The 27,638-nt window shown below is 40.6% G+C and overlaps 1 protein-coding gene and 1 long non-coding RNA gene across 4 annotated transcripts; one reads left to right on the top strand and one right to left on the bottom strand.

The window, feature by feature from the left end:
* Positions 1–120: 120 nt before the first annotated feature.
* On the top strand, positions 121–22,656 carry PLAA (phospholipase A2 activating protein). 3 transcript variants are annotated; one of them, XM_052776266.1, is made up of 15 exons: positions 263–341; positions 1,356–1,493; positions 2,349–2,542; positions 4,895–4,995; positions 5,077–5,197; positions 5,529–5,696; positions 7,356–7,491; positions 7,971–8,140; positions 9,624–9,781; positions 10,725–10,944; positions 12,025–12,093; positions 13,687–13,758; positions 14,602–14,703; positions 20,209–20,373; positions 21,940–22,656. In XM_052776266.1, the coding sequence occupies exons 3-15, from the start codon at positions 2,371–2,373 to the stop codon at positions 22,503–22,505; spliced, it is 2,220 nt and encodes a 739-aa protein (XP_052632226.1). In that variant the 5' UTR covers positions 263–341; positions 1,356–1,493; positions 2,349–2,370; the 3' UTR covers positions 22,506–22,656. The 3 variants fall into 3 exon arrangements, with proteins under 3 accessions (XP_052632225.1, XP_052632226.1, XP_052632228.1); XM_052776265.1 differs by lacking the exon at positions 1,356–1,493 and having other exon boundaries at positions 121–341; XM_052776268.1 differs by lacking the exons at positions 263–341; positions 1,356–1,493 and adding an exon at positions 1,539–1,648.
* Positions 18,732–27,573, bottom strand: LOC128136520 (uncharacterized). Its single transcript, XR_008233395.1, has 3 exons — positions 27,357–27,573; positions 27,140–27,249; positions 18,732–19,109 (listed from the first exon to the last, which is right to left on the bottom strand). It is a non-coding gene; the product is annotated as an uncharacterized LOC128136520 (long non-coding RNA).
* Positions 27,574–27,638: the final 65 nt, after the last annotated feature.

Below are 27,638 nucleotides of genomic sequence, written 5' to 3'. Positions count from 1 at the left end.
ACGGAAGCGCAGCGGCTCTGCCCGGCTCTGCGGGCGCGGTGCCTGCCGGGACGCGGAGTCTCGCTGCCCCACCCCCGCCCCCCGCTGGCGTGCCCCGTGACACGTCTTCCGGCGCGGCGCTGGGCAGTTTCCGGTAGCGTCGGCAGTGGCGGGGATAGTTGCTGTGTCAGGACGGGTCGGCGGCCTCCCGCCATGGTGGGCGAGGGCGGTGCCTACCGGCTCCGCTGCTCCCTCGTGGGGCACGGGCAGGACGTGCGGGGCCTGACCCGCGGCCTGTTCCCCCAGGGCAGTTTCGTGTCCGTCTCCCGGGACCGAACTGCGCGGCTCTGGGCTCCTGACGGGTGAGTGCCGGGCCGCGGCCCTCGTCGGCAGAGGCGCCGGCGCTGGGCAGGCCCGGGCGGCCGCTCCGGATTACGCTTCTGCGGGGAAGAAGGGCGCGGAGGTGCGGGCGTTGGGGTCCCGCCCGTGTGCCGCCGGGCTGGTCCCCGCGGCCGCGTCCCCGTCCCCGTCTCTCGGGACTCCCGGCGGGGCCCGGGGAGGCGGCGGGCTTGAGCGTGGCGGCGGGAGTCTGTTCGCTGGGGGCTAAGGCACTGCCGCTTGCGTGCCTGCGTTTGGGGAAGGGTGTGTTTGCCTAGACAGTTAGCTGTGCGTCGGCATTTTTAGCGTGCTTTGCAGATGCTGATAATGTCTGTAAATCCGGGCGTCTTCTCTCCGGGTGGTATTAACGTCGTTTCCTTCTCTTGGTATTCGGTACCAAAGTAATCCTGCTAAGTAACGATGCTGCATTTGTGACAGTAATGCGGTATGCTTTGAATATTTTTAAAAAACTCTTTTCTTGCTCTTGTTGACTAGACTTCTTTGAATGTAAAATGGAACATGAACCAAAAACTACGCAGAAAATTTAAATACACAGAGACGTTAGAAAAGGCAAAAAAAGCCCCACATTATTTTCTCTGATATTCGTGTTGTACAGGGTTTTCTCCTAATGGATTTTTCGTGTTGAATTCACTCAGTGAATTTTTCAGCATACCATTATGACCAGAAGAGGTACTGCTAAGCAGTGTGAATAGGAGGTGGTGGAGATGTGGGAAGCCACAGGACGTATCTCCTCATTTGTCTATAGTTTCAAATTGTGAACTGCATTCTGAAGTTGTTAGGCATGGGTATTCTTTCCACTGCCTTCCAGTGAAACAGAGATAATTGGCAAATTTGCCTGAATGCTCACGTGTGTGTTTCAATTGATCTCTGTAGCTCTGCAATTGAGGGGGAGGAAGACTAATCTCATTAAGTGTGTCATCTTAAATCTGTCATCACAAGGGGAAGAACTTTTTAAATTGCTTAGAAATTTATTGCAGGAAAGGAAGTCGTCTTCAAACCCACAATTTTTGAGGGCCCTGTGAGGAAGACACAAGTAACTTAAGTAGAGTCATAGCGTCAGTAACGATTATCTCTGCTTTGAAGATTCTGGGATTACAGTAGGCAGGGTTCAGTTGGTAAGCAAACTACTGTATGTTAATTGTGTTATTTAAATTTTACAGGAAGATATGTTACCTTCATTTGTTCTCAGTACCTTCAGCAGAGAAGATGTTTTAGAATTTAGAAGAGTATCATGAATTCCCTACATAGTCCAAGCTTCTCAAGCATTAAAGTATGAAGGAGGACAGTGTGATATGATACATTATGGGTTGTTTGGTTGTTTTTTTTTGGGGGGGGGGGGTATAAACACAGAAGGGGAAAAAAAAAAACCAAACCAAACACACACCACCACAACCCAGACATTTATTGTGTGGGGATAAGTAGCTTTTTCTAGTTAGTGCTGTTACTATTGAGGCTGGATTGTGATGAAGGTATAAGGGTGCTGCTTGAATCAGTTATAATCTGTAATAATTAAACCTCTACAGTGCTCCTAATTAAGAGTCAGTGGATAGATTTGGTAGGCAGTAAACTTTCTTCATTTACATGCTCTGTTATTTTAGGGTGTATTGGGATACATATTTGAGTCTTGAGACAGCAAAAGATTTCGTAAAGGTAAACCGTAACTACTTCTGATCAAATTGGGCATAGTGTTTACCAATGAGGAGGGAAAACCAAAACTAAGTCCTTCCAGGCCTACCATTACTGAAAAACAAGTGGAAAGCTTTAAATATTGCTTACTGGCTTGGAATGCTGGGATATAGTTTTTCTCTTAAGTTTTTCATTCTTTCTAGGTCATCCACAGTATTTACATAGCACAATGTAAGCATAGTTATTAATTCAAGAGTTGGAGTATAAAACATCTGTTGTAATTCAGTGCCTCAGATAAGTACTGTTTCTGTCATGGCTTTGAACTGATTATCATATATGTTTAGTCTTAACAGGGGTTTTACTGAAATGCACTGTATGAGTGGCCACTCAAATTTTGTATCTTGTGTGTGCATCATACCTCCAAGTGACCTCTATCCTCGTGGGCTGATTGCAACTGGTGGCAATGATCATAATATTTGCATTTTCACAGTTGACAACCCAGCTCCTCTTTATGTCCTTAAGGGTCATAAGAACACAGGTATGTAGTAATTTTATTTTGGAGTTTGTTTCATAAAAGTTAATGTGATTTGTTAGAGGAGAAATTAAGTTGAAGTGACAAAACTCAATTTTGATTTCTTTGGCATTTAATGTAGCAAACTATTTAATTATGATCTCTGCAAATAGGTTTTTATAATCTCAGTTCATGCAGTGACAGTTCATTGCAAGAACTTCCAATTTACACTGATGAATGCTTGAGCTTTTACTGTATATGTGAACACATGGCAATTTGCAGAACGATTATCATTTTGCCAAGAGTTGCATTTTTAAGAAGCAGTTAATTTAGTTCTCCATGTATTAAGCTTAGTTTTTATGTCAAAGTTGATAGAAGTAGAAAAAGTCAGCTTCCTGGATAAAAAAAACTTTCACTGCCCATTTTGTTACCTAGATGGGGATCTAATATTAATTGGTGCTTTAAATACATAGTAAAGGCTAAAAGCCCACGGCAGAAAATTCATCTCTCTTTAGTCAGGTCACTGCAACATGTGACATTAAACCAACTTTGTATACCTTTTCTTGAGCTATATGATGGAAGATTCAGCAATTTTCATATTGGCATACTAAGTTTTTCTTTTCGTGAGCTGATCTAGTATTTAGTAGACCTTTGAACAGTCTAATCATGTAATTTTAGGGTGTCAAAAATAAACATTTCAAGTCTTGGAGGTTTTGGGACTTTTTTAAACTGTATTAAAGAATGGTTGTGGAGATGTCATGGTTTAACCCCAGGCAGCAACTAAGCACCACACAGCTGCTCACTCACTCCCCTCCACCCGGTGGGATGGGGGAGAGAATTGGAAGGAAAAAGGTAAAACTCATGGGTTAAATTAGGAACAGTTTAATAGAACAGAAAGGAAGAAACTAATAATTATTATAACAGTAATAAAATGATAATAATAATAATAATAATAGTAAAAGGATTGGAATATACAAAGCAAGTGATGCACAATGCAATTGCTCACCACTTGCCAACCGATGCCCAGTTAGTTCCTGAGCAGCGATCCCCCCCAGGTCAACTCCCCCCAGTTTATATACTGGGCATGATGTTGCATGGTATGGAATATCCCTTTGGGCAGTTTGGGTCAGCTGCCCTGGCTGTGTCTCCTCCCAACTTCTCGTGCCCCTGCAGCCTTCTTGCTGGCTGGGCATAAGAAGCTGAAAAAATCCTTGACTTAGTATAAACACTACTTAGCAACAGCTGAAAACGTCAGTGTGTTGCCAACATTCTTCTCATACTGAATCCAAGGTGTAACACTATACCAGCTACTAGAAAGAAAATTAACTCTATCCCAGCTGAATCCAGGACAGGAGACCAGTTTGAAAATACCCTGGACTGCTAAACAGCACCTAAAATTTATTTTTATATTACAACCCTCTTGGCTTCCTCTGAGAAAGAAAATAATGTCACTGTGTAAGGAGGCATGGAATACTTATGTACTTCATCAGAAACCTGGGATGGATGAGTAGTTAAAATAACATGTGACATGCTCCCTCCAGAGGTGTAAAAAGGGATAAGGTATTCTAGACAAGTTATAGATTCCCCTACAAAGAAGTATTTGTAGCAATTTTTACGGTAATGTTTTACAGTAAAACGTTAAAAAATGTAAAATTACATTAACTGTAAAATCTGTTTTAAAGTGCAGAAAAAGTAGGGCATGACAAGTGACAGGGTAGAATACTGTCCAGTTCTCACTGTGGAGCCACAGAAGCAAGAAATATAAGGCCATACTTTCCTTTTATGAATGACTACATGGACAGGGTACTCTCTGTTTTTGACTTAGCTCTTTTTGTAAACTGATTAGTAAACCATATTAGCACCATGTGTCTTCAGTTTTATGCCTGACTGTTACTGGAGCATTTGCAGATTATATTTTTGCTAAATCTTTAAATGTCACCACAATTTCTTGGTAGTAGTATTTTTTGTATGAAATCTTGCTGCTTGAGGACATAAATTAATACATGTTGATGAAATCTTGGCTTTCTCTGTAATCTTAAAACTAAACCTTTGCATTAATTCTGTGTCTTGACTAGTTATCTAACCTGCTTGTCAACATAGTCTAGTCTGAGGAGAAGAGATCTGGTACTAAGGGAAACTTAAAAATATGAATGGCAAAAAGATGTGAAATTTTGTAATCTAAAGTAAAGAGATTTTTAAGCAGCTCATTTCTAGGTTGCAGTGCAACTATAGTGCCACTTAATTCTTCCCCAACTCCTCAACGCTAAATATGTTACTAATACCAAGGAAATCTCCTTAAATAAATCTCTTTAAATTGCTGGCATAAGATTGGTGGCAATGCAGGAAACTTGTCAGTGCTGATTTGAACGTTCATTGCAGTTTGCAGCCTTTCATCTGGGAAGTTTGGCACATTATTAAGTGGATCATGGGATACAACAGCCAAGGTCTGGTTGAATGACAGATGTATGATGACATTACAGGTATGAAGTACCTCTACATGAATATAAAATAGGGACTCTGAATTTGATTCTGACAAATCTAACAATGTTGGTTTTTTGCAGGGTCACACAGCTGCAATATGGGCAGTGAAAATACTTCCTGAACAGGGATTAATGCTGACTGGTTCAGCTGACAAAACTATTAAACTGTGGAAGGCAGGCAGATGTGAAAGAACATTCACTGGTAAATGTTGCTGCAGTTGGTAATTCCATCAGGGTCATGTGCTCTTTTAAAAAGAAAAAAAAATTAAACCTCCACAAAACCGTAGATAAATTGAACAATTTTTAGGCCATATTTTTAAAGTTTCTCAAGTTGTATGCCCAGAAATCGCATCACTTTTAAAAGAATTAGATTTTTTTCACAGAATAATGAGCAATTCACTGCTTTTTATTTTTTTTAAACTGCTTCCATAATGAAGATTGGTTGCCAGGATTTAGATGTGAGCTAACTAGAAATGGTATACTGCTGCTAGTGGAACGAAAAGCCACATTAAGTTTTCCTTTCTTTTGTAAAGGACATGAAGATTGTGTGAGAGGTTTAGCTATTCTCAGTGAAATGGAATTCCTTTCCTGTGCTAATGATGCTAGTGTTCGAAGATGGCAGATCTCTGGCGAGTGTCTGCAGGTGTATTATGGACATACAAATTATATATACAGCATCTCTGTCTTCCCTCATTGTAAAGGTAAGATTACTTTTGTGACTATTACCCAACATTCTTCCAAAATGAAATTACAAGGTAGGCATTCTGTAGCTCTGTGGAGCTGCCACAACTAAAGAACTCGGGTATCATTTCATTTACTACTTCCCTTTAGTGTAGTTAAAAAAAATATTGTGATTGACTGTAAATCACACCTCCAGCAGAATTGCTCTGACTGTAGGTAAGATGAAAGGTCCTGCGTTAGGCCTAATTGTAAGGCTTAACTGTGAAACTTTGGTGAAGCGATAAGCAAAACTATCATCTAGGTTGCCAGCTGTATTTCAGCACAGTTGCAGAGTACTGAAATGGTAATGCATGGCTTATCAGTTTGAGATAATGTAAATTTAGGTACTTCCACAGGAAATTTTCAAAGTACCTTATAAATAGTTTAGGTTAAGAATTTTATGTGTGTGGCTTAATTGCATTTGTTTTCAGAGTTAGAGGCTTAAAGATTCAGAACTAGCTGTTGCAGATGAAATTCCAAGTCAGTGACCTTTGTGTGGTGTATGGGACACTTGCGTGTTTGTTCAACAGGTAAAGTGCATGTATATTAGTGTTGTGGTTTAACCCCAGTCAGCAACTAAGCACCACACAGCTGCTAGCTCACTACCCACCCCCGGTGGGATGGGGGAGAGAATTGGAAGGGTAAAAGTGAGAAAACTTGTGCTTTGAGATAAAGGCAGTTGAATAGTTAAAGCAAAAGCTGCACATGCAAGCAAAGCAAAACAAGGAATTTATTCACCACTTCCCATCATCAGGCAGGTGTTCAGCCATGCCCAGAAAAGCAGGGCTCCATCACATGTAACAGTTACTTGGGAAGACAAATGCCTAGACAAACTCCAAACATCCCCCTCTTCCTTCTTCCCCCAGCCTTTTATATGGTGAGTGTGACATAATACCGTCTGGAATATCCCTTTGGTTAGCTGGGGTCAGCTGTCCCAGCTGTGTCCCCTCCCAACTTCTTGTGCACCCCCAGCTTTCTTGCTGGTGGGGTGGGGTGAGAAGCAGAAAAGGCCTGGACTCTGTGTAAGCACTGCTCAGCAGTAATGAAAACATCCCTGTGTTACCAATGCTGTTTCCAACACAAACGCAAAACATAGCCTCATACTAGCTACTATGAAGAAAATTAACTCTATCCCAGCCAAACCCAGCACAATTAGTGTATGTCATAAATCTCTTATGCCTTAAAATTTCTCATTGAGGAGTTTATAGACTTTTGAGAGTGCTTAATGCATGTTTCCTGAAAAAGCAGGCCTACCTTGCAAAAATCTGAATTTAAAACAAGTGTGAAACTGTGCAAGTACAGTGTCAGTTAAACCAGTGGTGGTTACAAAATTTTTCAAAGTTCTTTTTTTAAACTCTTGAAAGGAGGAAGGAATCTTTTGTTTGTCTTGAGCATAATTTCATTCCCTGTCTGGCTGTTTAGTCTGCAATTTATGCACTTTATTTTTTTTTGAGAAGACAACTATGCAGTGGCTTTCTTTTAGCTCTCTTCTTGCAATTGAGAGACATATTAAATTGTAGAAAGGTTCTTTCACTGTTTTAATTTTTAGGTACCCAGTTGCAGAATGGTATCCAGTATTACAGTACACTAAAAATATACATTAGAAGTTTTAATTTTTTTTTTCTTTTTTGTCTTTTCAGATTTTGTAACTACTGGAGAGGATAGATCTCTCAGAATCTGGAAACAAGGGGAATGTGCTCAAACAATCAGACTCCCAGCTCAGTCTGTATGGTGCTGCTGTGTGTTAGACAATGGTGACATCGTAGTTGGTGCAAGGTATCCAGGTTTTACTCTTAGCATATTTTTGGATCTAAATCTGCAAATCCTTGATGAAATTGAAAGCATAACTTTAGATATCAGTTTCATCTATATTTAAAAATACAGCCATCAAAGTGTGTGTGTGATTAAATTTAAACATCATTGTTTTGTTACATGAATCGCAGAGGTAGAGCGAGTTCTTTGTGAATGTGGTAAACCATGAATAGACTGAGAATGGGCTTTTAACTACTGTATAAAGAACCCTTTTGATAGGCGTATCCTACCTTGATTTTAAAATTATACTACAGATGGGGTTACCTGCTTAAGTCCTTCTCTGGGTGGTTTTAGCATGAGAGCTAATTTCTTTCATAAAAATAATTGGGACAGGTTGTTAGAAATAAAGATGTTTCCTCATGACACAGAAGTCACCATTGGAATGTATGTAATCATTTTGACATTTAAAATAGTATTTGTTTGGATTTTTTCTCTCCATTCAGTGATGGAATTATAAGAGTGTTTACAGAGTCTTTAGAACGTACAGCAAGTGCTGAGGAGATTCAGGCTTTTGAAAATGAGCTTTCCCAAGCATCCATTGACCCTAAAACTGGTGACTTAGGAGATATTAACGCTGATGACCTTCCTGGAAGAGAACATCTTAAGGATCCTGGTAAGTTACTGTACTTTTGTCATGTTAGAGAAGCCTCCAAATCTTGATTCTGAGGTACTGAAACTTTCCATAGTTTCGACAATTAAGGCTTTGATCACTTTCAATAGAGTTGCTGAAGAAAACAGCTTGATTTTGCTCTACTATCCTCTCATTGATTCTTTTGGAGGCAAGACTTTAAGTTTAAAAAAAAAAAAAAGAAATATATTTGTAGACTAAAATGGTAAAAAATATTTCTCTTACGAGATAATTTAGAAGAAGGTGGAATTCAGGCTGCTGCAGTGTGTTCAAGATGTTTTGGATCTGTTACAGTAGCTGTGCCAATAGTATATAAGACAGTTATGTAATCTGCAAAAGGGCTACTGAATGTGGAATATCTTTCCTAAAAGAAAAGTCGATGCAAAATTTCTGCTTTAGCTTTCGGCTTGAAAAATAGTTTGTCTTGACTGACTGAGTTCACGCTTTCCAGGTACTTGGGAGATTACTGAGAATACAGTGGAAGCAGTGGTAGTTAAGATTACTCTTAAATAGACAAATAGTTTTTCCCAAGGCGAAGTAACCAGTGACCTCAGCACTTGGCTCTGATCAGCAAGTGGCATAAATCTTACAATCATATGAAGCTTTCCATCTTGTTAGACCATGGGAGAATATCACCCTTCTTGATTGTCATCTCCCTGGGAAAATGGTAAATTTTTGAAATACTTAAGGATGCTTTTGCAACTTAGTCTGGTGGCAGATACTGTTACTGTAACCGTAAACTGCTATTGTCAAGATTTCTGCTATTCTTGTTGCAACATGTAGTAGCTAGTAACTTCCTGTGCTGTGTTCCTGGTTTCAGCTGGGATGGAGTTAATTTTCTTCCTAGTAGCTGGTATAGTGTTATGTTTTGGATATAGTATAGGAAGAATGTTGATAACATGCTGATGTATTCAGTTGTTGCTGAGTACTGTTTATACTAAGTCAAGGAGTTTTCAGCTTCTCATGCCCAGCCAGCAAGAAGGCCGAAGGGGTATTCCCTTAGGCATGGGATGTCATGCCTAGTATATAAACTGGGGAGAGTTGGCCAGCAGGGATCACTGCTTGGGAACTAACTGGGCATTGGTTGGCAAGTGGTGAGCAATTGCATTGTGCATCACTTGCTTTGTATATTCCAATCTTTTTATTATTGTTGTAATTTTATTGTTATTATTGTCATTATAATTTTCTTCCTTTCTGTCCTATTAAACTCTTATTTCAATCCATGAGCTTTACTTTTTTTTTTCCCCCAATTCTCTCCCCATCCCACTGGATGGGGGGCGGGGAGTGAGTGAGTGGCTGTGTGGTGCTTAGTTACCAGCTGGGATTAAACCGTGACAGCTGTGACTTTTAAATGTTGATGAACTCTCTTTTCATCTTTAAATTTGAGGGCTATTTGAAGACTTTTTTCTCTCCTAAAGCAAATCGTATTCTTGAATTTGTTCAAACTCTTAAACACTCCTGTCTACAGGAACAAGGGATGGACAGACACGGCTTATTAAAGATAATGGGAAAATAGAAGCATATCAGTGGAGTGTTAGTGAAGGAAGATGGATCAAGATTGGTGATGTTGTTGGTTCTTCTGGAGCCACACAACAAACATCTGGAAAGGTTTTATTTGAAGGAAAGGTATATGCAAACTTTAACTGGTTTTATTCCTTCCTAAGTAAAATGCTTAATTTCTGATTAAAAATTTATTCCTGTCTTTGCTTAGATAAAATATAATTTAGAAAGTAGGTATTTGTTGGTACTTTTTTGTCGTCTTTGATCTATTAAAACTCAGGGGTAGAAGTATAGATGAGTACTACTTGTTTTATTACTTTTGAAACACATTTTGTAAATTGAACAAGCCAACGGAGACAAATTATTTTGGAGACAGGTAAACTATTAGTAGAGAAACAATCAAGTTCTGTAGTATTTATTGCTAATACCTTGAAAAGTTACTTTTAACTTCCTTTCCAAAGGAAGTGAACCGTACATTTTATAATGCAAGGCTTACCTAAAATATTAGGTACCAGGCTTTCTGTACCCCTTTTCTATAGTAACTTTTGAGCCTAAAGACAGATAAGGTGAAAAACGCTTCCTTTACTGACATATACATAGAAGAGTCTCTGTCTAGTGCCACCACAGAAGGCATGCCTTTGAGATACTGGTTTTATCTCTAACGTGGTTTAAAGAAACCCAGGAATTTGTTGTTTTCTAGTATTAGAGGTGTGCTTTTAAGGCTGAAGTTTTTTTCAGGTATCTGACTGCCCTATAGCTTTGCAGGCAGCCAGAGCTGTCCATGAGAGTTACCTGATGCATTTGTGTATCTGCACACGCGTTATCATGGTATGTTGTTCTACCCTGCTCTTCTTGAGGCAGAGAATTCTGGAAAACACAGGGTATGGTTTAAGTTTTTTTTTTTTTTCTTGCAGCCTGTGTAGGAGAGTATTATTGATACAATCTGCAAGTAGCAGTATCAAATTTTTTAAGCTTAGCCCTGGGCCATTATTATTCTGCATTTGGTACATCCTTATGTAAAAAGTGCTGACAAATTTCCAATTTGTTTTTATTTTTATTCTGCTTAAAGGAGTATGACTATGTTTTCACTATTGATGTAAATGAAAGTGGGCCTTCCTACAAACTGCCATATAACATCACTGATGATCCTTGGCTGACTGCATACAACTTCCTGCAAAAGAATGACCTAAATCCTATGTTTCTGGATCAGGTGGCCAAGTTTATTATGGACAACACTAAGGGGCAAACACTGTTGAGTACAAGTGCTCAATTTTCAGATCCATTTACAGGTAAAAATTTTAAACTTAAGTGGTGACATCAGTCACTCCTCCCAGTTTTGTGTCATCAGCAACTTGCTGAGGGTGCACTCTGACCCATCTTCCAGATCATGAAGATGTTGAACAGGACTGGATGCTGTATTGACCCCTGGGCTACACCACCAATGTCTGGCCTCCAACTAGATGTTGTGTCACTGATCACCACGCTCTGGGCCTGGCTGTTCAGTTAGTTTTCAGTCCACCTCACTCCCTGCTCAGGCAGATTTCAGTGTTGTAGCTCCTGCACTTCTTGTACAGGGTTTTCATGTCCTCAAATGATTGAGGGCAAGGCACAGATAGATCTGACAAGAAAAACACGAAAACTTGACAAACTTCTGAAGTATTTGTCAGAACAAATCTTCAACAAAATTTTAATCAAGACAGTTGTATTTTTCAGTCTAGTCTTTTTTTCCAGTGGAAGAAAAATCCACTTTTCATATTACTCTAAGAGGTGGCCAGGTGCTGTTAAGGCACTTAATAAAATACAAAAATTTAGCTAGAGAATGAACTGCAACTGAGTGAAATACATAAATAACCCTTTTTCAGGCAGGAAATGGAACTAGAACAAGTTAATTACTCATAAGCTGAACCATGTTAATCAATTACATCCTGCTTATCATATTTACAAAATAAACCACTCCAACTAGCTTCACAAAGATGAAGTTAGGAATAAAATGTCATTAAAACAATTGAGCTAAATCTTTTTCTTGCAATGAACTAGAAATCAGAATAGAGGCTAATCGGGTTCAGATGCAACTCATGGAGCTGCAATAATGTGAATTTATGCACATACTTTTGATTTGGCTGTGTCCGCATATGTAATGTGTATGGCCCAGAAAACAAATTTCTGACCTCAGATAATTAGGAAGAATTTGTTCAGCATCAGGGGACTTTTGTGTGGATAGGATCAGATTTCTTACAACACCACAGTAAACAATAAGATGCATTTGTTGTTTGGCTTTATTTTTGAGCTGCTTCTGTCTGAAAAGTATTGACTTTTTAATAACATCAAGCTGTGTATAGTAGTCATTGCTTTTCTTACTGTTTCACTAGGTGCTGGACGTTATCTTCCAGGCTCTTCATCTGGATCAAGTATGATGCCTGCAGCAGATCCATTTACAGGTAATGTAAAATCCATAATCTGTCTTGCTAGTATTTAAGATGCATTCAATGTTCAGTTGCATTCAGTGTTCGGCTCCAGACTACTGTTTCTTGCAGTTCTCTATGTGGGGCAGTAGTGTGGGACAGACTGGTAAGGTGGACTCTGCTACTATCAAAGCATGTCCAGGTCTGTTCAGTAGACAGCACTATGCTGTCTGGTCTGCCTCATGTCACCCTCTCTTCTACAGCAGAGGAGTAAGGTCTTAAACCTTATGTTTCGTCAAACTCTCATACACATGGCCAACACAGGAATGGGTATATTCATAAAATAGTTTTCTTTTCTTCCTTATTCCTTTTTTCTTATTACGTGCCCTTTATTGGTACCTTCCACCCTGAATTTTAGATTCTAACAATCCCTGGCATAGCTAGTTTAAAATCCTCATCAGTAGTTTAGCAAGCGTGTTTGCAAAGACATTACAGCCCTGCTTTGTCAGACTTATCCCATCCCTGAACAGTAGCTCTTGCTCCTCAAAGAGGGTACTGTAGTCATTGATGCCAAAGTCCTGCCTGCAAAACCTGCCATGCAGCAAATTGCTGACCCTGTTGATGAGTCTGTTTCTACTCAAGTGTTTTTGCTTTGCTGGCAGCATCAAAGAAACTCCACCTGGGCCCTTCACCCTTGCCCCCAGAGCTCTCTAATCATTCTTGATATTGCCAAGGAAGTCCTGGAGAGTATAATTGATGCCCATGTGGAAGAGTAGTGGGGTAATAGTCTGAAGGCCAGGCAAGCCTTGGCAGTCTCTCTGCAGTATCCTGGTCCCCAGCAGACACCAACCTCCCAAGATACTGGGTCATGTTAGTAGATGGATGCCTCCATACCCTGCAGGCGGAAGCCTCCCACCACTGCTGCTTGCCTTTCCCCTTTTTGCGGAAGCGAGGTGCAGTCTTAGCTGGCTCTGATGCATCTCCTGTTGGATGTTTGTCCTTACCAGTGCCAGGGCACTGTGCCTGTTCTGCAGTTGCAGATCTACAGGTGGAGCAGAAGCCTTTGTGCTGCTGCCAAAAGCCGCAGCCTTCAGCCTTCCCCATCTTGGCAGTCTTTCTCCATTCCTATTCTACTGTGGTCTCCAGCTGTCTCTCCTCCCTTGCTTTGTATGGCTAAGGCTGTGGTCTCTGCAAATGCAAAGACCCTGCAGTTCCTTCATGTGAGGCCTCAGTGCCACAAACAGAGTCCACCTCCCACAGGAGAGGCCACTGCTGGCCTCAGGCACAGAGAGAGGCCAGGCCTGGGCAGTGCTGCCCTCCCTGATGCTTGTCATGGATAAAGTATCTGCTGGCTGAGGGCCTTTGCACCAGTGGGTGCCAGAGACCATGCCAGAATGCCTCCCAGCTGTGGGTCACTTCGCTTGCAAATGCCGTCATTGCCACCAGTACTGCCCTCACACATAGGCATAGATGTAATCCTTAAATTTCAGGAAGTGTTGAAGACTTTTTAATTCCTTTAGTGCAAAATAACACCTTTAATAGTGGTGTTTGAAAACTAGTAACTAAATACAGATATATATTACTTCTTTACCAGTGGTGGTGTTTAAAAAGCCTGATGTCTCCGTTCAGGTGCTGGTCGCTATGTTCCTGGTTCAGCATCAAATGCAGTAGCTCCAGTGGGTGGCGTTGATCCATATATAGGTAAGAGATGATGCCTGCCAATGAAAAGCATCCCTGATTTTTTTGCTTCATTTTTTCCTTTGAGATGGATTCTATATTGATGCAAATCTATACTTAATTAAAAATAATGAGCAGATTGAAGCTTCTTATACTCAAAACTATTCAGAAAATAGGGATAACGGAGCCTTCTTTTACACGCAGCAATCATGCACAGAAGCTTTAAAATATATGATAATAATCTGGTTTTGATCAACAACATAACTAGTAGGAAACCAAAAATCCTCTCAAATAAATTGATATATGTAGTTAACGGAAATCACACAATATCAGACACCAACTCACCTGTGATTCTAGGAAATCATTATAGGTCGTGATTAAAGCTTCTCATTACTCTTTCTGAAGAGATTTCAGGCTACTATTGCATGTGACATAACTTGGTCATATCTGCAAATCTTCCAATATATAAAAACTTTGCCTATTCATTATGCAAATAATCAAAAGATAAGATTTCAGGGGCAGGAGGGATCTTTGTTCTAAAATGACCCTTGTCATTTTCATGTCTTAACTGCAATACCCATTCCTATGAATGACTGTATTTAGTTCATGTAATTCAGAAATCACTGTTAATAATTTACATTTGTAAATTTTTACATGGGGGAGAACAGTTTGTGAAGGTATTGCTTTAAGCTTTAACCCTTGAATGTAAAAATAATGTAAGGAATGACAGCTATTTGCATAAGCATTCAATTTTTTTTAAAGATCCTTTTCTAAGTAATGTCCAGCAGGAGAGACTTACTGGTGGGATATTGTTCTATGTCAGACACTTTGGTACACTGTTGAACTTTTTGTATTTCCTTTATGTAGGAATGGGTGCCTACCAATCAGCTGCAGCTAAAGTTGAAAATATTTATTTTCCAAAGAAGGATGCTGTCACCTTTGACCAGGCCAATCCTATGCAGATACTGGGTCAGTGTTTTAATTTCAAGGATGGTTTTATTTTTCATCTGTTTGAAGTAACTTCGCTTTTGATCTTTTCAGAAAGCTAAGTGATTTCCCGTAGCTTTCCTACTGTTTCTTAGTTTTGACCTTTTAAAATGCCATTCGTCGTTTTAATGCTGCATGTATTCGAAGGCTTAGGAGTATGAGTAAATTTCACAAGAACTTTAATATAGGATATCAATTCTTTTTTTCCCCTCAGCTTCTATCTGCTGTTGTTTGGCATCCTTTTTATTAAGCTGGTACATTTGAATACTGTACTTTTTTTTTCACGCAGCTGCTGGGTATGCCAGTCATGTGCAATCCCTTTTTGATTTTGCTCATGAAAGTTTTAGTTCACCAGATAGCCATACAATGTAATCTATGAAGTTTTAAAGTAAGGCATTGTGGTGGGTTGACCCTGGCTGGATGCCAGGTGCCCACCAAAGCTGCTCTATCACTCCCCTCCTCAACTGCACAGGGGAGAGAAAATATAACAAAAGGCTTGTGGGTTGAGATAAAGACAGGGAGAGATCACTCAACCAATTACTGTCATGGGCAAAACAGACTCTACTTAGGGAAAATTAACTTAATTTATTGCCAATCAAACCAGAGTATGGTAATGAGAAATAAAAACAAATCTTAAAAAACCTTCCCCCCACCCCTCCCTTCTTCCTGGGCATAGCTTCACTCCTAAATTCTCTACCTACACCCCCTCTTCCCCTGCCCTGCCCCCAGCAGCACAGGCAGATGGGGAATGGGGGTTGTGGTCAGTTGATCACATGTTATTTCTGCTGCTCCTTCCTCCTCAGGGGCAGGACTCCTCACACTCTTCTCCTGCTCCAGTATGGGGTCCCTCCCATGGGAGACAGTCCTCCACAAACTTCTCCCACGTGGGTCCCTTCCATGGGCTGCAGTCCTTCAGGCACAGACTGCTGCAGCGTGGGTCCCCTGTGGGGTCACAAATCCTGCCAGCAAACCTGCTCCAACATGGGCTCCTCTCTCCATGGGTCCACAGGTTCTGCCAGGAGCCTGCTCCAGCACGTTTTTCCCACAGGGTCACAGCCTCCTTTGGCCATCTACCTGCTCTGGTGTGGGATCCTCCCTGGGCTGAAGGGGACAGCCTGCCTCACCATGGTCTGCACCAGGGGCTGCAGGGGAGTCTGCTCCAGCGCCTGGAGCACCTCCTCCCCCCCCATCCTTCTTCACTGACCTTGGTGTCTGCAGGATTGTTTCTCTTGCATGTTCTCACTCCTCTGCAGTTTCTGTGCCCCAGCAATGTTTTTTCCCTTCTTAAATAGGTTATCCCACAGGTGCTAATCACCATTGCTGATGGGCTCGGCCTTGGCCAGTGGCGGGTCCATCTTGGAGCCAGCTGGCATTGGCTCCATTGGACATAGGGGAAGCTTCTAACAGCCTCTCACAGAAGCCACCCCTGTAGCCCCACCTGCTACCAAAACCTTGCCATACAAACCCAATATATTCCACCCCTAATTGCATTCTGCAATTTCACAGGTTGCAATGGTCACTTCTATATTTAGAAAGAACACTCTGCATAACAGAAAAGGAAACAGTGTACAATATTTAGCAATTATACACATCTTTAGTAATGTTATTATTGGCTTGTTCTCCCTCTCTTTTCCTGTGCTTTGCTCCTATTCTACTATCTCTTCCTCTATATTTTCTGTTCCACAGAATCTCTACTCTATTTGTCACCAGTTTATTTCAGTGTGTTTCTGTAGAGTGCCTTAGTACATTTAAGGGTTTTGTAAAACTAGTTTATATTCACAATGTACCTGCCTTGAAGATCTCCAAATTAAAATTCTCTTGCTTCCTTCCCTCCCTTTTATATACAGGGCTTGGAGATGTATTTGTCTAGATAGTCTGATAAGGAAACTTAAAACAAGAGATTCTGCTTTTTAGAAAACGTATACCTTCACCTTTATCCTGTTTCTTGAAGAAGGCAAGCTCTTGGCCTTAGTCATGGAATTGCTGTCCTTCAAACAGGGTTCATTTACCTGGTGTGCAAGCCAATAACACACAGAGTGGAGATTTTTTCAAATTAATTTCATTGATGCACATGAATGGGTGCCTGTCTCAAGACAGCACACCTTCATCTCAAAAATTCCCACATTTATATACTTAAGTAATACATATTCATTATTATTTCCCTTAATGATTGGTTTGTTCTTCTTTGCCTCTCGTGTAAATTAGTGTGCAGACTCTGTCTTCTTCCTTCATTGTCGTCTTTTGAGTAGCTGGTCTCATTTGAGTAGGTGGTCAATGAGTCGGTGGTGATGATGTCTCCCTGGTAAAAGGAATTACCTTTTACCTACTTCTTCCCTAATCTTGGCAGTTCCAAGTGGTTATTTGAGGTTTATTGACCAGACCACAACCCATTACCTTTTCTGACATAAACATAAAGCTCCATTTTCTAGTAGTTAGTTCCTAAATGCTAAATCATGTCTAGGTATTGTTTACCTATTTAAAATATTAACTGATGGGGGCTGTATATAGGACTTGAGCAGTTCCCTGGTTATTTCAATCATATTATACATATTAATTGATAACAGAATCATAGAATGGTCTAGGTTGGAAGGGACCTTCAGAGGTCACCTAGTCCGGCAGACCTCCTTCACTAGGTGAGCTGCTGAAAGCCTTATCCAACCTGACATCAAACACTTCAGGGAGGGGGCATCCACAACTTCTCTGGGCAACCTGTTCCTGTGTCTCTTTCGGTTTAAAACCATTACTCCTTGTCCTGTCACTACAGGCCCTGGTAAAAAGTTACCCTCCCATCTTTCTTGTAAGCCCCCTTTATATGTTGAAAGGCTGCAATAAGGTCTCCCTGAAGCCTTCTCTTCTCTGGGCTGAATAACCCCAACTCACTCAGCCTTTCCTCATAGGAGAGGTGTTCCAGTTCTCTGATCAGTTCTGTGGCTCTCCTCTGGACCCACTCCAACAGGTCCATGTCTGTGTTGTGGTGGGGACCCCACATGGGGGATGCGGTACTCCAGGTGGGGTCTCGCAAGAGCGGAGAATCACCTCCCTCAACCCGCTGGCCACACTTCTTTTTATGCAGCCCAGGATACAGTTGGCTTTCTGGGCTGCAAGTGCACATTGCTGGCTCAAGTCCAATTTTTAGCCCACCAGTGTCACATCCCAATTTCTCAGGATGATGACTCAGGTTTGCTGATTCCCAGGTCAGGATTAAGGTGAAACGACACCAGGGATCCTTTAACTCACAAAACTCAACTTTTATTCGCTCACAGCAATTCTTGTTGTGAGCGAATAAAGCTCAACTTTTATTCGCTCACAACAAGAATTGGCATGCTCACCACCAAAATTGGTATGCTCACAACAAAAATTGGCATGAAACCCTGTGAGTAAACTGTGTAACATGTGCTAACCATACATCACCAAACATATACTACAGGCCTTGCTTATTTGGGGATCAGTTCAGGGAAGACAAGGAGATCCCTCCCATTGAGTAACAAGGTTCAGAGTGGATGCCCTTGCTTTCTAGACTGCCTCTCAGAGAGGAGCCCAGGGGCGGCTGGATTCAGTCCTAGTCCCAGACTTGGTCAAAGGTTTTATGTCTAAAGGGATAAGGTGTAGGGATTACGGAGACAAAGAGAAAGATTTCACCAGTCCTGGGTCCAGTGTTGGTTCAGTCAGCCAAGGGGTCCAGTCAGCTGAGGGGTCCGGTTCCAGTGGGCGCATGCATGTGGGGCTTCAGTCTCTGCCCTTTTATCATCCTTGCCCCTCCTTCAGGCAGGCACTCAAACTCATTCGGCCAGTTAGGTGTCATGTGCGGTTTGTGCTTCCAGAACCTTCGGGAAATGGATCTGTGGGCTTGGGGGTTGTTTATGGAGTAACCTCTCCTTCCCTGAAGGAATATGACCATTGTTTGATCTTTGGCCAATGCATGGTGAGCTGCCCTGCTCAGCATTATCAGAACAGGGAGGTAGCCTCTGGTACACCCTCCCCATCCTGTGCTGATCTGTGCTGATGCCTTCTTTTCACCTGGGGTTCCTTGCTATGCAGCGTTCATTGTTAGGCATAACTTGCCCCACCACAATGTTTGAGACGTTAACTCTTTCAGTCTCTCACAACCAGTATCCCCAAGTCCTTCTCTTCAGGGCTGCTCTCAATCCATTCATTGTCCAGTCGGTACTGATACTGGGTGTTGCCCAAACCCAGGTGCAGGACCCTTGCACTTGGCCTTGTTGAACTTCATGAGTTTCACACAAGTCTACTTCTCAAGCCTGTTAGGGTCTCTCTGGGGCCTTCTGTCTGCAGTATTGCACTTCTGTGTATTGCTCAGGTTTCATTTTTTGTTGAAAAATATCAATCTTCAGTCAGCCTCATCATGTTTCCCTGAATCTTCTTGTGCTCTGGTATTTGTTCAGGGAGAAAATAAGGGATTCACAAACTAGAATTTTTTTTGCAGGAGGTTGTCACTAGTAAATAGATTTAGCTTCCTCTTAGTTTTGCACAGATTTTACAGTAAAATTTTGTCCAGAACTTCCTAGGAGGGAGAATGGCAAGACTGGCTTTCTTTCTGCTATGTTATAGCAAAACAGAGACTTTTAGGCTTAAAAACATACTGCATCAGTTTGTATTTGTCCAGTATTCTTAAAGGATGACCATATTAACCACAGGCTTAGTGGGTTGTTTGGTTTTTTGAAGCTTAGAATCTGAAAACTAGGTTTACTGAGTTTTCTGCAGTTTTGTAACAGTACATGGTTAAATACACTTGTAAATATTATGGCTGGACTGGGATTTAATAGCTCTTTGGGGTTTTGTTTTGGTTTGTTTTTTTTTCATAAGAGGCCCACAGTTGATTTTTGAGTGTACTATAAAACTCATAAGGGTGTGCTAATGTAATGCTGCCTGCTTGTGTGTTAATTGCCATGGCCCTCATCAGTTCTGGAAGAACCATGATTGGCAGGTGCTTAATGCTAGCTCCATTTTAAGCAAATTCAGTAAATTAAAATAATTTTTCCAATACTTTGATTTTTTTAAATTACATTGAAATTTGAATATAGGACGTGGTGCAATCATATTTTGCTTATGGCACTTTAAGTAAAAATACAAAACCTGTGATCACACTAAGAACATACAGTTTCTTTATTGTTTCTATTACCTAATAATAGAAAAGAGCAAAAAAGGAATCATATTTCAGTTATGAAAACTAATGGTCTTGTGATTATTTTCTGCATTTTTGCCTGTATGTAGGCTAACATGATGTGAATTCTGAATCTTTGTGTTGCAGTATTAGAGGGGGCTTAATAGTAGCAGTCATTGCGATGATTAAAAAAAATCAGAAAATTATGAAACTTGGAAAAGTAATGTTTAAAAATCTAACACCCCCCCCCCAACAATTACAGTAGTTGTAACTTGTGCGTGAAGTGCTTTTTAGTATTTCATTCAAGATACGGATTTGTGAAGCTCTAATGTGAGAAAGCCATGCCTCTTCCATTGGTTTTACAGGCAAATTAAAGGAACTTAATGGCAGTGCAACTGAAGAACATAAGCTTACAGAAGATGACTTGATAACCCTAGAAAAGTTATTGTCTGCAACATGTAACACCTCTGCAGAAGCACCTACAGCACAGCAACTTCAGACTTTATGGAGAGCAGTTAACTGGCCAGAAGGTAGATACTTGCAATTATTTTTCACACTGTCATCATCAATACTTCACCATGCACCAAAAGTCTTGTTATGCTGGCTGTTACACAGTGTCTGTCGCAAAGAGTTTATAACACAAGTAGAAACCAGAAGATGATGAACAGATGCTAATAGCACTGATCAGTAGCAGCGGCAGTGGCATGAATTGCCAAACTGGTAATTGGTTGTCAGGTTTTGTTGTTGGCACAACAGTAAATGTAAAGGAGAAACCTGATATAAACATCAGTCATGGTTATTTCATTAGCAGGAGCATCCTCAAGAAAGAAGTGTGAGGCTTGTTTGGAAATAGAGAAAACTAGTGTGAGGTTGGAGTCCTAAGCTGTTACTAAATCAGAGATGAAATTATGGAGATAAATTATTAAAAAAATCTCAAAAGTAGCTCCTGTTTAATGTGGTAGAAGAGAAGTTGTTACTGAAGCTAGGTTATGTGGTCAGAACTACATCAGTGAAATGACATTCTGAATGAATGCAAGTAGAGCTGATATAATTTCATCTGATAATGTACCATTGTCAGCACTAATGGATTGGAAAGGCTATTTTGGTTGTTACTCCACATTCTGGAAAAAAATGGATACATTGCATATACAAATATCTAAACATGCAGTTAAAATAAACTGCTTTCTTGAAATTGCAGTTGAAGATTTATTAATGGGAAGAATATTTTAGTATTAAAAATTCATGTTCATTATATAACATCACTTAAACTATCTTTTGCACAGCTGGGAGCTGTTGATGGCTAATGTCTTCATACCTTTCAGGCTCTTTGTACTGGACAAAGCATTAATTCTCAAGATTCTGCATATCTACAGGAAAAAGTTCTCAATAAATAGCTAAGCAGGTTCAGCTTTGATTTGGTTATAAGTATGGGATACTGATAGTAGACCCAAGGAGCCAGATATATTTGAAATTTGTGAAAGTGGAGGGGAACTACTGAATGAACTCTCAGTTCGGTTTCCTTACAGTGATTTCCAGCTGATCAGTTGAGGACTTTTTGGTTTTTTTTTTTTTTTTTTTTTCAATTTGCAAATCATGTCTGAGAGTTGAAGGTAGTCTAAAATTTTTTTTCTCATTTTTCTTTCTGTAAGCAATTTTGTAGCTATACTAAACTGTAAGATACGGGATTCGGACAAAGGGAGATGCTGCCTGTGTAGGGGCGTTCAGCCACTGAGAAGCTTTCAAAGACCTTTTTGGATTAGTTACCATGGTTTGTGTTGCCTTCAGTGTTATCAATTAGAGCTTTTAGGAAAGATTGTAAGATTTTTTTTTTTTTTTGCAAAGCACTGTGTTTATCCTAAATTCAGGAGTATGGTTTTTGTGATTAACTGAAGTGTTACTAGAATGGGTTTGTCAATACTTGTCTTTAGGAATTTCAAACAACTTGTGCTTTACCTGAATCTCTTTCTGCAGGATACTGTTACTGTCTGTTCCCAAAGCTAGGGCTTTAAGAAGGTCTGTATCTGAAAGAAACTTACCAGCACATTTGCACATAATGCAATATTAATACTAAAATATTTTTTTGTTTTGTTTCTTAGATATTGTCTTTCCAGCCCTAGACATTCTTAGACTGTCTATCAGGCATCCCACTGTGAATGAGAACTTCTGCAGTGAAAAGGATCATGTACAATTTATCATCCTTCTCCTTAAATTTCTGAACCCCAAAGGAAAGCAAGCAAACCAGCTGTTGGCACTTAGAGCTCTTTGCAATTGTTTTGTCAGCCCGGCAGGCCAGAAGCTTATGATGGAACAAAGGGATGAAATAATGACACAAGCAATAGAAATGAAATCGGGCAATAATAAGAACATCCACATTGCGCTTGCCACGCTGACATTGAACTATGCTGTGTGTTTACTTAAAGTCAACAACATTGAGGGCAAAGCTCAATGTTTGTCAGTAATCAGCACAGTTATGGAAGTTGTTCAAGATCTTGAAGCCATTTTTAGACTGCTTGTGGCTCTTGGGACGCTAATCAGTGATGATACAAATGCTGTGCAATTAGCTAAGTCTCTTGGAGTTGACTCTCAAATAAAAAAGTATGCCTCTGTATCAGAACCAGCTAAAGTAAAGGAATGCTGTAGGTTTGTTCTTAATCTGCTGTAATTGGTTTTTTTAGCACTCGGGAGACAGTGTATGCAGAAAAAAAAGATGCTTTTATTCATATTTTATGACAGACTATAATTGAGAAAATACTGTGGATTAATTACACTTGATTTGTTGCAAGATACAGATCAAATAAAACTTTTTACATTGTCATTTGACTGCTTTTCTGAAGTCTATAGTGCACAGGATCTTTGCAAGAAGTCCTTCTGACATAGCTCAGATCAAAATAGATCACCAAGAAGTCAAACAATCTCAGTACTTAAAAGGTCATCTAGATGGAAATGTCGGAAGCAGTTGATTCAGTGACTGTCAACTCTGACACCCACACCAACCACATTTCTACGTTTCAGCAAAATGAGTCTCTCTTGACCATGCTTTTTGTCAGTAGAGAAGGGGCCCTGAGAACTGTTAAGTTCAATGGTGCTTTTCACGAGCTTGTTAGTTAACATTGCTTAATATTAACTCTTGTCAAATATCCTGGTAGGGAAACAGCATTTACTTAAAATTTTCCGTCAGCTTTTTTCCCACTTCCTTTTTGAAACCTAGCTGTTTTATGGCTCTTACTGTTTTTAACGTAGAACTTAGGTGACTTTTTGAGGAGTAGAATCTTTAACTGCCACATAGATGTCGTGCTTCACTGATAAGCGAGTATCTTGTAGCTTGTAAAATGGCTTGAACTTCTACAAAAGCTTTTACGTGACTTTTAACTTTTAATGACAGGAACACTCCACCAGTTGATAGGAAGTGTCTTACTCTGAAGTATGTTGTAAAATATTAGATGATTTTAAAAACAAGTCATTTTGAAGAGTGGGAGAGAAATTTACGTGCAGAGAACAGATCAAGCAGCTGAAACTGGAAGAGGCTTCCTAGGGAGATGGTCAATGCCCCATGCCTGTCAGTGTTTAAGAAGCATTTGGACAATCCCCTTAATAACATGCTTTAACTTTTGGTCAACCCTGAAGTGGTCAGGCAGTTGGACTAGATGATCATTATAGGTCCCATACAACTGAAATATTCTATTTTAAACTGTACAAATGCAAAGTCAAGTTTTATGAAGTAGCTTTAACATAACAACTGTGGTGACTGCGAAAAGGGAAAATAATATTTTACAGCTAATCCAGTAGATCCAAGATGTTCAGCTCAAAAGGGGAATATTATTTCCTACGACTCCTGCAATTGTTACACTTTGATTTAGACTTAAGATGAAGTCAAGATGATCAGTGTTCAAGTTACATTTTTCATTAGACTAACAGAATAGAAAATATGAAAAAAAATGGGCAAGCTTTTCTGGCATGTGAGTTCATCATCACATGATACCCGTCTGCCTCATCTGTGCCAGATGTGAAGGATTTTGTGACCAAGACCTCTTAACTTTTTTTGCTCCATCTAACTGAACTGTCTGAATTACATTACTTCCAGCAAACGCTGTTTCTCCGATCCTTAGTTGCACACTTGTACTGTTACACTTCAGATGAACTTTGAGATACATATCCTCACAGTCTTGATTATGGCCTTAGTCACAGGTTTTCTCATTTGATCCATTGCAGGTTCATGTATAAGGCAGTCCAACAGGTTATTCAGGATTTACAGTGCTTAACAACAGATCAACCCCTTCCTGAGAAAACATCTAAGAAGCTACCTTTAGGAAAAATGTCTGTGAAATAATGTGCCTGTCTGTTGAATTTTGGTTGCCTACTATACAATTGTTCTTGAAGCTTTAGCTTTTTAATGTTGTGCTCTTTAACTGTGTTTGTACATGTGCTATTTTAAGACATTTATACTCACCTAACATTTTGGTTTTGTTATTGTGGGATTGCTTTGTTACAGATTACCTCTTTACATGAAAATTGTCATGAATTTCCCAGACCAAAAATTAATGTTTAAATTAATAAACATATTCTGGTAACTCCAAGAAATGGTATATTAAGAGATTACAAAATTTACTTACATTTGCAGGGAAATGATGGGGCACAGCAAAAAATACTTCATTTGGGGACTGCAGCACTACATGTTAGGCAAGATACACAAAGCAGGCCGGGAATATTTGGGTAGAAAGACAGCTGCTGCTACAGGGTACTGTGATACCTGACCGTTCCATGATGTAGCGTTGTCTGAGCAAACAGAGGGTGTGGGGGACATTGGATTCCATCCCCACAGGAATTGTCCTTGGAGGGTCTGTCCCCATAGAGACATGCAGTGGTGGCATAGGCAATGGAGGTAATGTGTAAAGGAGGTAAAGAAAAAAAAGTACAACACATAGCAAGATCTTACAACAAGTTTTGGGTTTTTTTTAATTGACACAAGCATCTTGGCATTCTTAGGCCGTCATGCATTTGTGCAGTAGCTTTCAGTAAGGATTTTTTTCCCAAGCTAGCAAAACTGTACGTTGCTAACACAGGTTGAGTGTGAAAAAGGGAGAAACATCTTTTACGATGCAGTGGATGTTTTTTTTTCTGTCTTCTGACATAAAACAACTAAATATCCTCTTTTTGTCAGTATTATCTTGAAAATGAGTAATTGCTATTGCTCATTTTAAATGACACTGTTCTAAAACTCTGTTGTGGTACACGTTGAGTATGTGTGTACATAAACACACAGATATATTTGTGTACTACAAAATCTGCTGCTGAGATCAACAACTAGAAAACCTTAAGGATGTCACCAGGATGAAGTTTCTGTTTCAGTGAAAGGATGTTAAATCTATGCCTGGGAAACATACCAGACAGGTCCATGGGGTACAATCTTTTGAGACCAGAGACGTAGAAAACAAGTATGTGCCTAGTACAGAACTCAGAGCTGGCTTGCTCTCTACAGCAATAAACCTCAAATACATTGATCTGAGTGCTAAGTGCTCGCAATTCATCAGGGAAATAGTAAAAGCATGTTAGAGATTTCAAGACCCCCTTGAAGAGAAATTGTGTCTTCTGCTAAGAATTCAAAGCTGCTCAGTAGATGATACAGTTCTTCTTTTGGCATCTTTTTCTAAGCTAGAATGGAAGCCCTTAGAAAGAACAGCAAACAGCATGTAGTAGCACTTCACGTTAAACCTTTGTTGTTAAGCCTGCCTTGGGTTTTATGAAGTGCAAGTACTTGGGATCTACTTACACCAGATCTCAGCATACAATATAAAATGCCTTACTAGGGAACTGAATGAGGGATCAAAACTGAGTTAAGTCAGCACCAACTGCTGTACTTGCCAAGACAAATGGAGACTATAGTCACATAACCTGGGACACATGAATCACAAGATTTCTGTAATGTTTATTATTGTGATGTACCTTGCTCTCATCAGGGCCTGACCTCAAGCAAACTTTAAAAACTACTGAGTCACGTTCAGGTTGCAGACAGAAAAAGACTAACTTCAGTCTGCAAACCTATTTCATTAAAAGCACTGTACATTGAGCTATACATTCATGAATCGTTGGATGCAGTCACTTCTCTATAATGTACTATGCTAAAGTAGTCTACTGTGGAAGAGTAGTCACATAGATCAGTACTGAAGAGGTAACTGTAAATGCTTTAGGAAATGTTATAACCTTCTGGTTCCAAGAGTGTGAAGTTTTTTTGTTTAAAGAACAGATGATACTTAGGTAGAAGGGATACTTCTAACCCTTTTGAAAACATAATGTCAACCACTGTGTTACCTATCTGGCCGCTGCACTTTTGATCACTGCTAGCTTTCTACAACTTGCATTCAGTGGACCTCTACCTAAATGGGGTAGTACCACCAATGCTCTTTGAAGACCCAGCACAACATGGAATATATCAAACTGGAAGGCAACATGTTTGAATCTGAGAAAAGAAACACCAGACCCAGAAGAAAGACAAATGGACACTGTGATGCATTAAATAAAGAAGAAAATTGTTGCATATCTCTGCACAGAAAAGGAGGTTCTTCATACAAATTCTTTCTGTGTAATGATGGGCACTTGTTTACCCTGGTCTTTATTTTCGGCTAACTCTCCTCTTTAATTGGCATTTCCCTCTGTAGCTAATCTTGGTGTTGCTGGCTGAAGGCTGATCAGTGTCTTACTGAATTGTATGTACAGTGCCTTTAACGGGCTCCTCTGCTGTGATTCCTACTTGTTTGCATCCCATGAAAAATTTGCATCCCATGAAAAATAGCGCGTCACACTTATGCAATACTCATGAAATAACACAGGAAAGCTGTGATTTCCTGTTGACATTAGCATTCACTGGGATATGGATGTTTGATTTTTTATTATGGATATTTCCATGCTTGCACCATTCCTAATGGAGCATGTCTCAGTAGAAGATAGCAATACATCCACCAAATCATTAAGGACAAATTTCTGGGGCAAAACGTTACCCGAGAACCAAGTTAAGGTGTGTACTGTGATGTGTAACCTGTTGCTAAAAGCTTCATACCAGGGGCTCAGAACAGCAGCTCTAACAATTTTTAAGCACGTCTGAGAGGAGACACTCTGGGACAAGAGAGAATTAAGTCGAATGTCTCTCTGCTGGGCAGACTATGTGGACTATAGCAAAGACTGGAACGAGACTAGTCAAATCAGCATTAAAGATTCCCCCCACCTCACCCCCACTCCGGCAGAACATCTTACAGATCTATTCAGATGTTTTGCAGGTGCTGCTGAGCACAAAGGCAGTGTTACCTGGATAATGTAGTTTGCTGGGATTTTATGTCATCTTCTTCGGACAGGATCTCTGGTTCTGAAGAGCTGCCAAGGGAAGAGAATGGAGGCCCTCACGTTGTTGAAACCGGCTGAAAGCCAGGGAAAGCCGGTCAGGATTAAGCAGTAATTACGGAGGATCAAAGGCACTTGTATAAACGGGTGGATTGCCTACGTCTGGGAAGAGTCTTATTCCCACCTCGCTATCCGAAGAAAAACGCGCAGCAGAATTAAGGCAGCATCCCGAGACCACTCCAAACGCAGCAGGCAGGACGCCCAGCTGCGGAGCGGCTGCCGCCGCCAGCCGCACCCGGAGCCCGAGGCGGGGGAGTGGCTCGGCAGACAGCGGCCGGTCAGCGGCGCCTCGCAAGACTCCCGGGGGGCGAACCCGGAGGCTGGGGACCACCCGCTGCCGGCGGCGGGGGGGGTCAGTCCCGCGGGGCGGGGCGGGGCCGGGCCGGGCCCGCCTCACCGCTAAGGG

Source organism: Harpia harpyja, chromosome Z (genome assembly GCF_026419915.1).
Source record: "Harpia harpyja isolate bHarHar1 chromosome Z, bHarHar1 primary haplotype, whole genome shotgun sequence".
In the NCBI taxonomy this organism is placed as follows: Eukaryota; Metazoa; Chordata; class Aves; order Accipitriformes; family Accipitridae; genus Harpia; species Harpia harpyja.
The sequence above is the reverse complement of the archived record's forward strand: the minus strand, read 5'-3'. Positions and strand labels throughout refer to the sequence as shown.

What these genes read in the sequence shown, in the direction of transcription:
- PLAA (XM_052776265.1), top strand. Translation starts at nt 193, where the DNA reads ATGGTGGGCGAGGGCGGTGCCTACCGGCTCCGCTGCTCCCTCGTGGGG. An exon ending in ATGTGAAAGAACATTCACTG is followed by an intron (nt 5,198 to 5,528) that starts GTAAATGTTGCT and finishes TCTTTTGTAAAG; the next exon opens with GACATGAAGATTGTGTGAGA. An exon ending in ATTTTCAGATCCATTTACAG is followed by an intron (nt 10,945 to 12,024) that starts GTAAAAATTTTA and finishes CTGTTTCACTAG; the next exon opens with GTGCTGGACGTTATCTTCCA.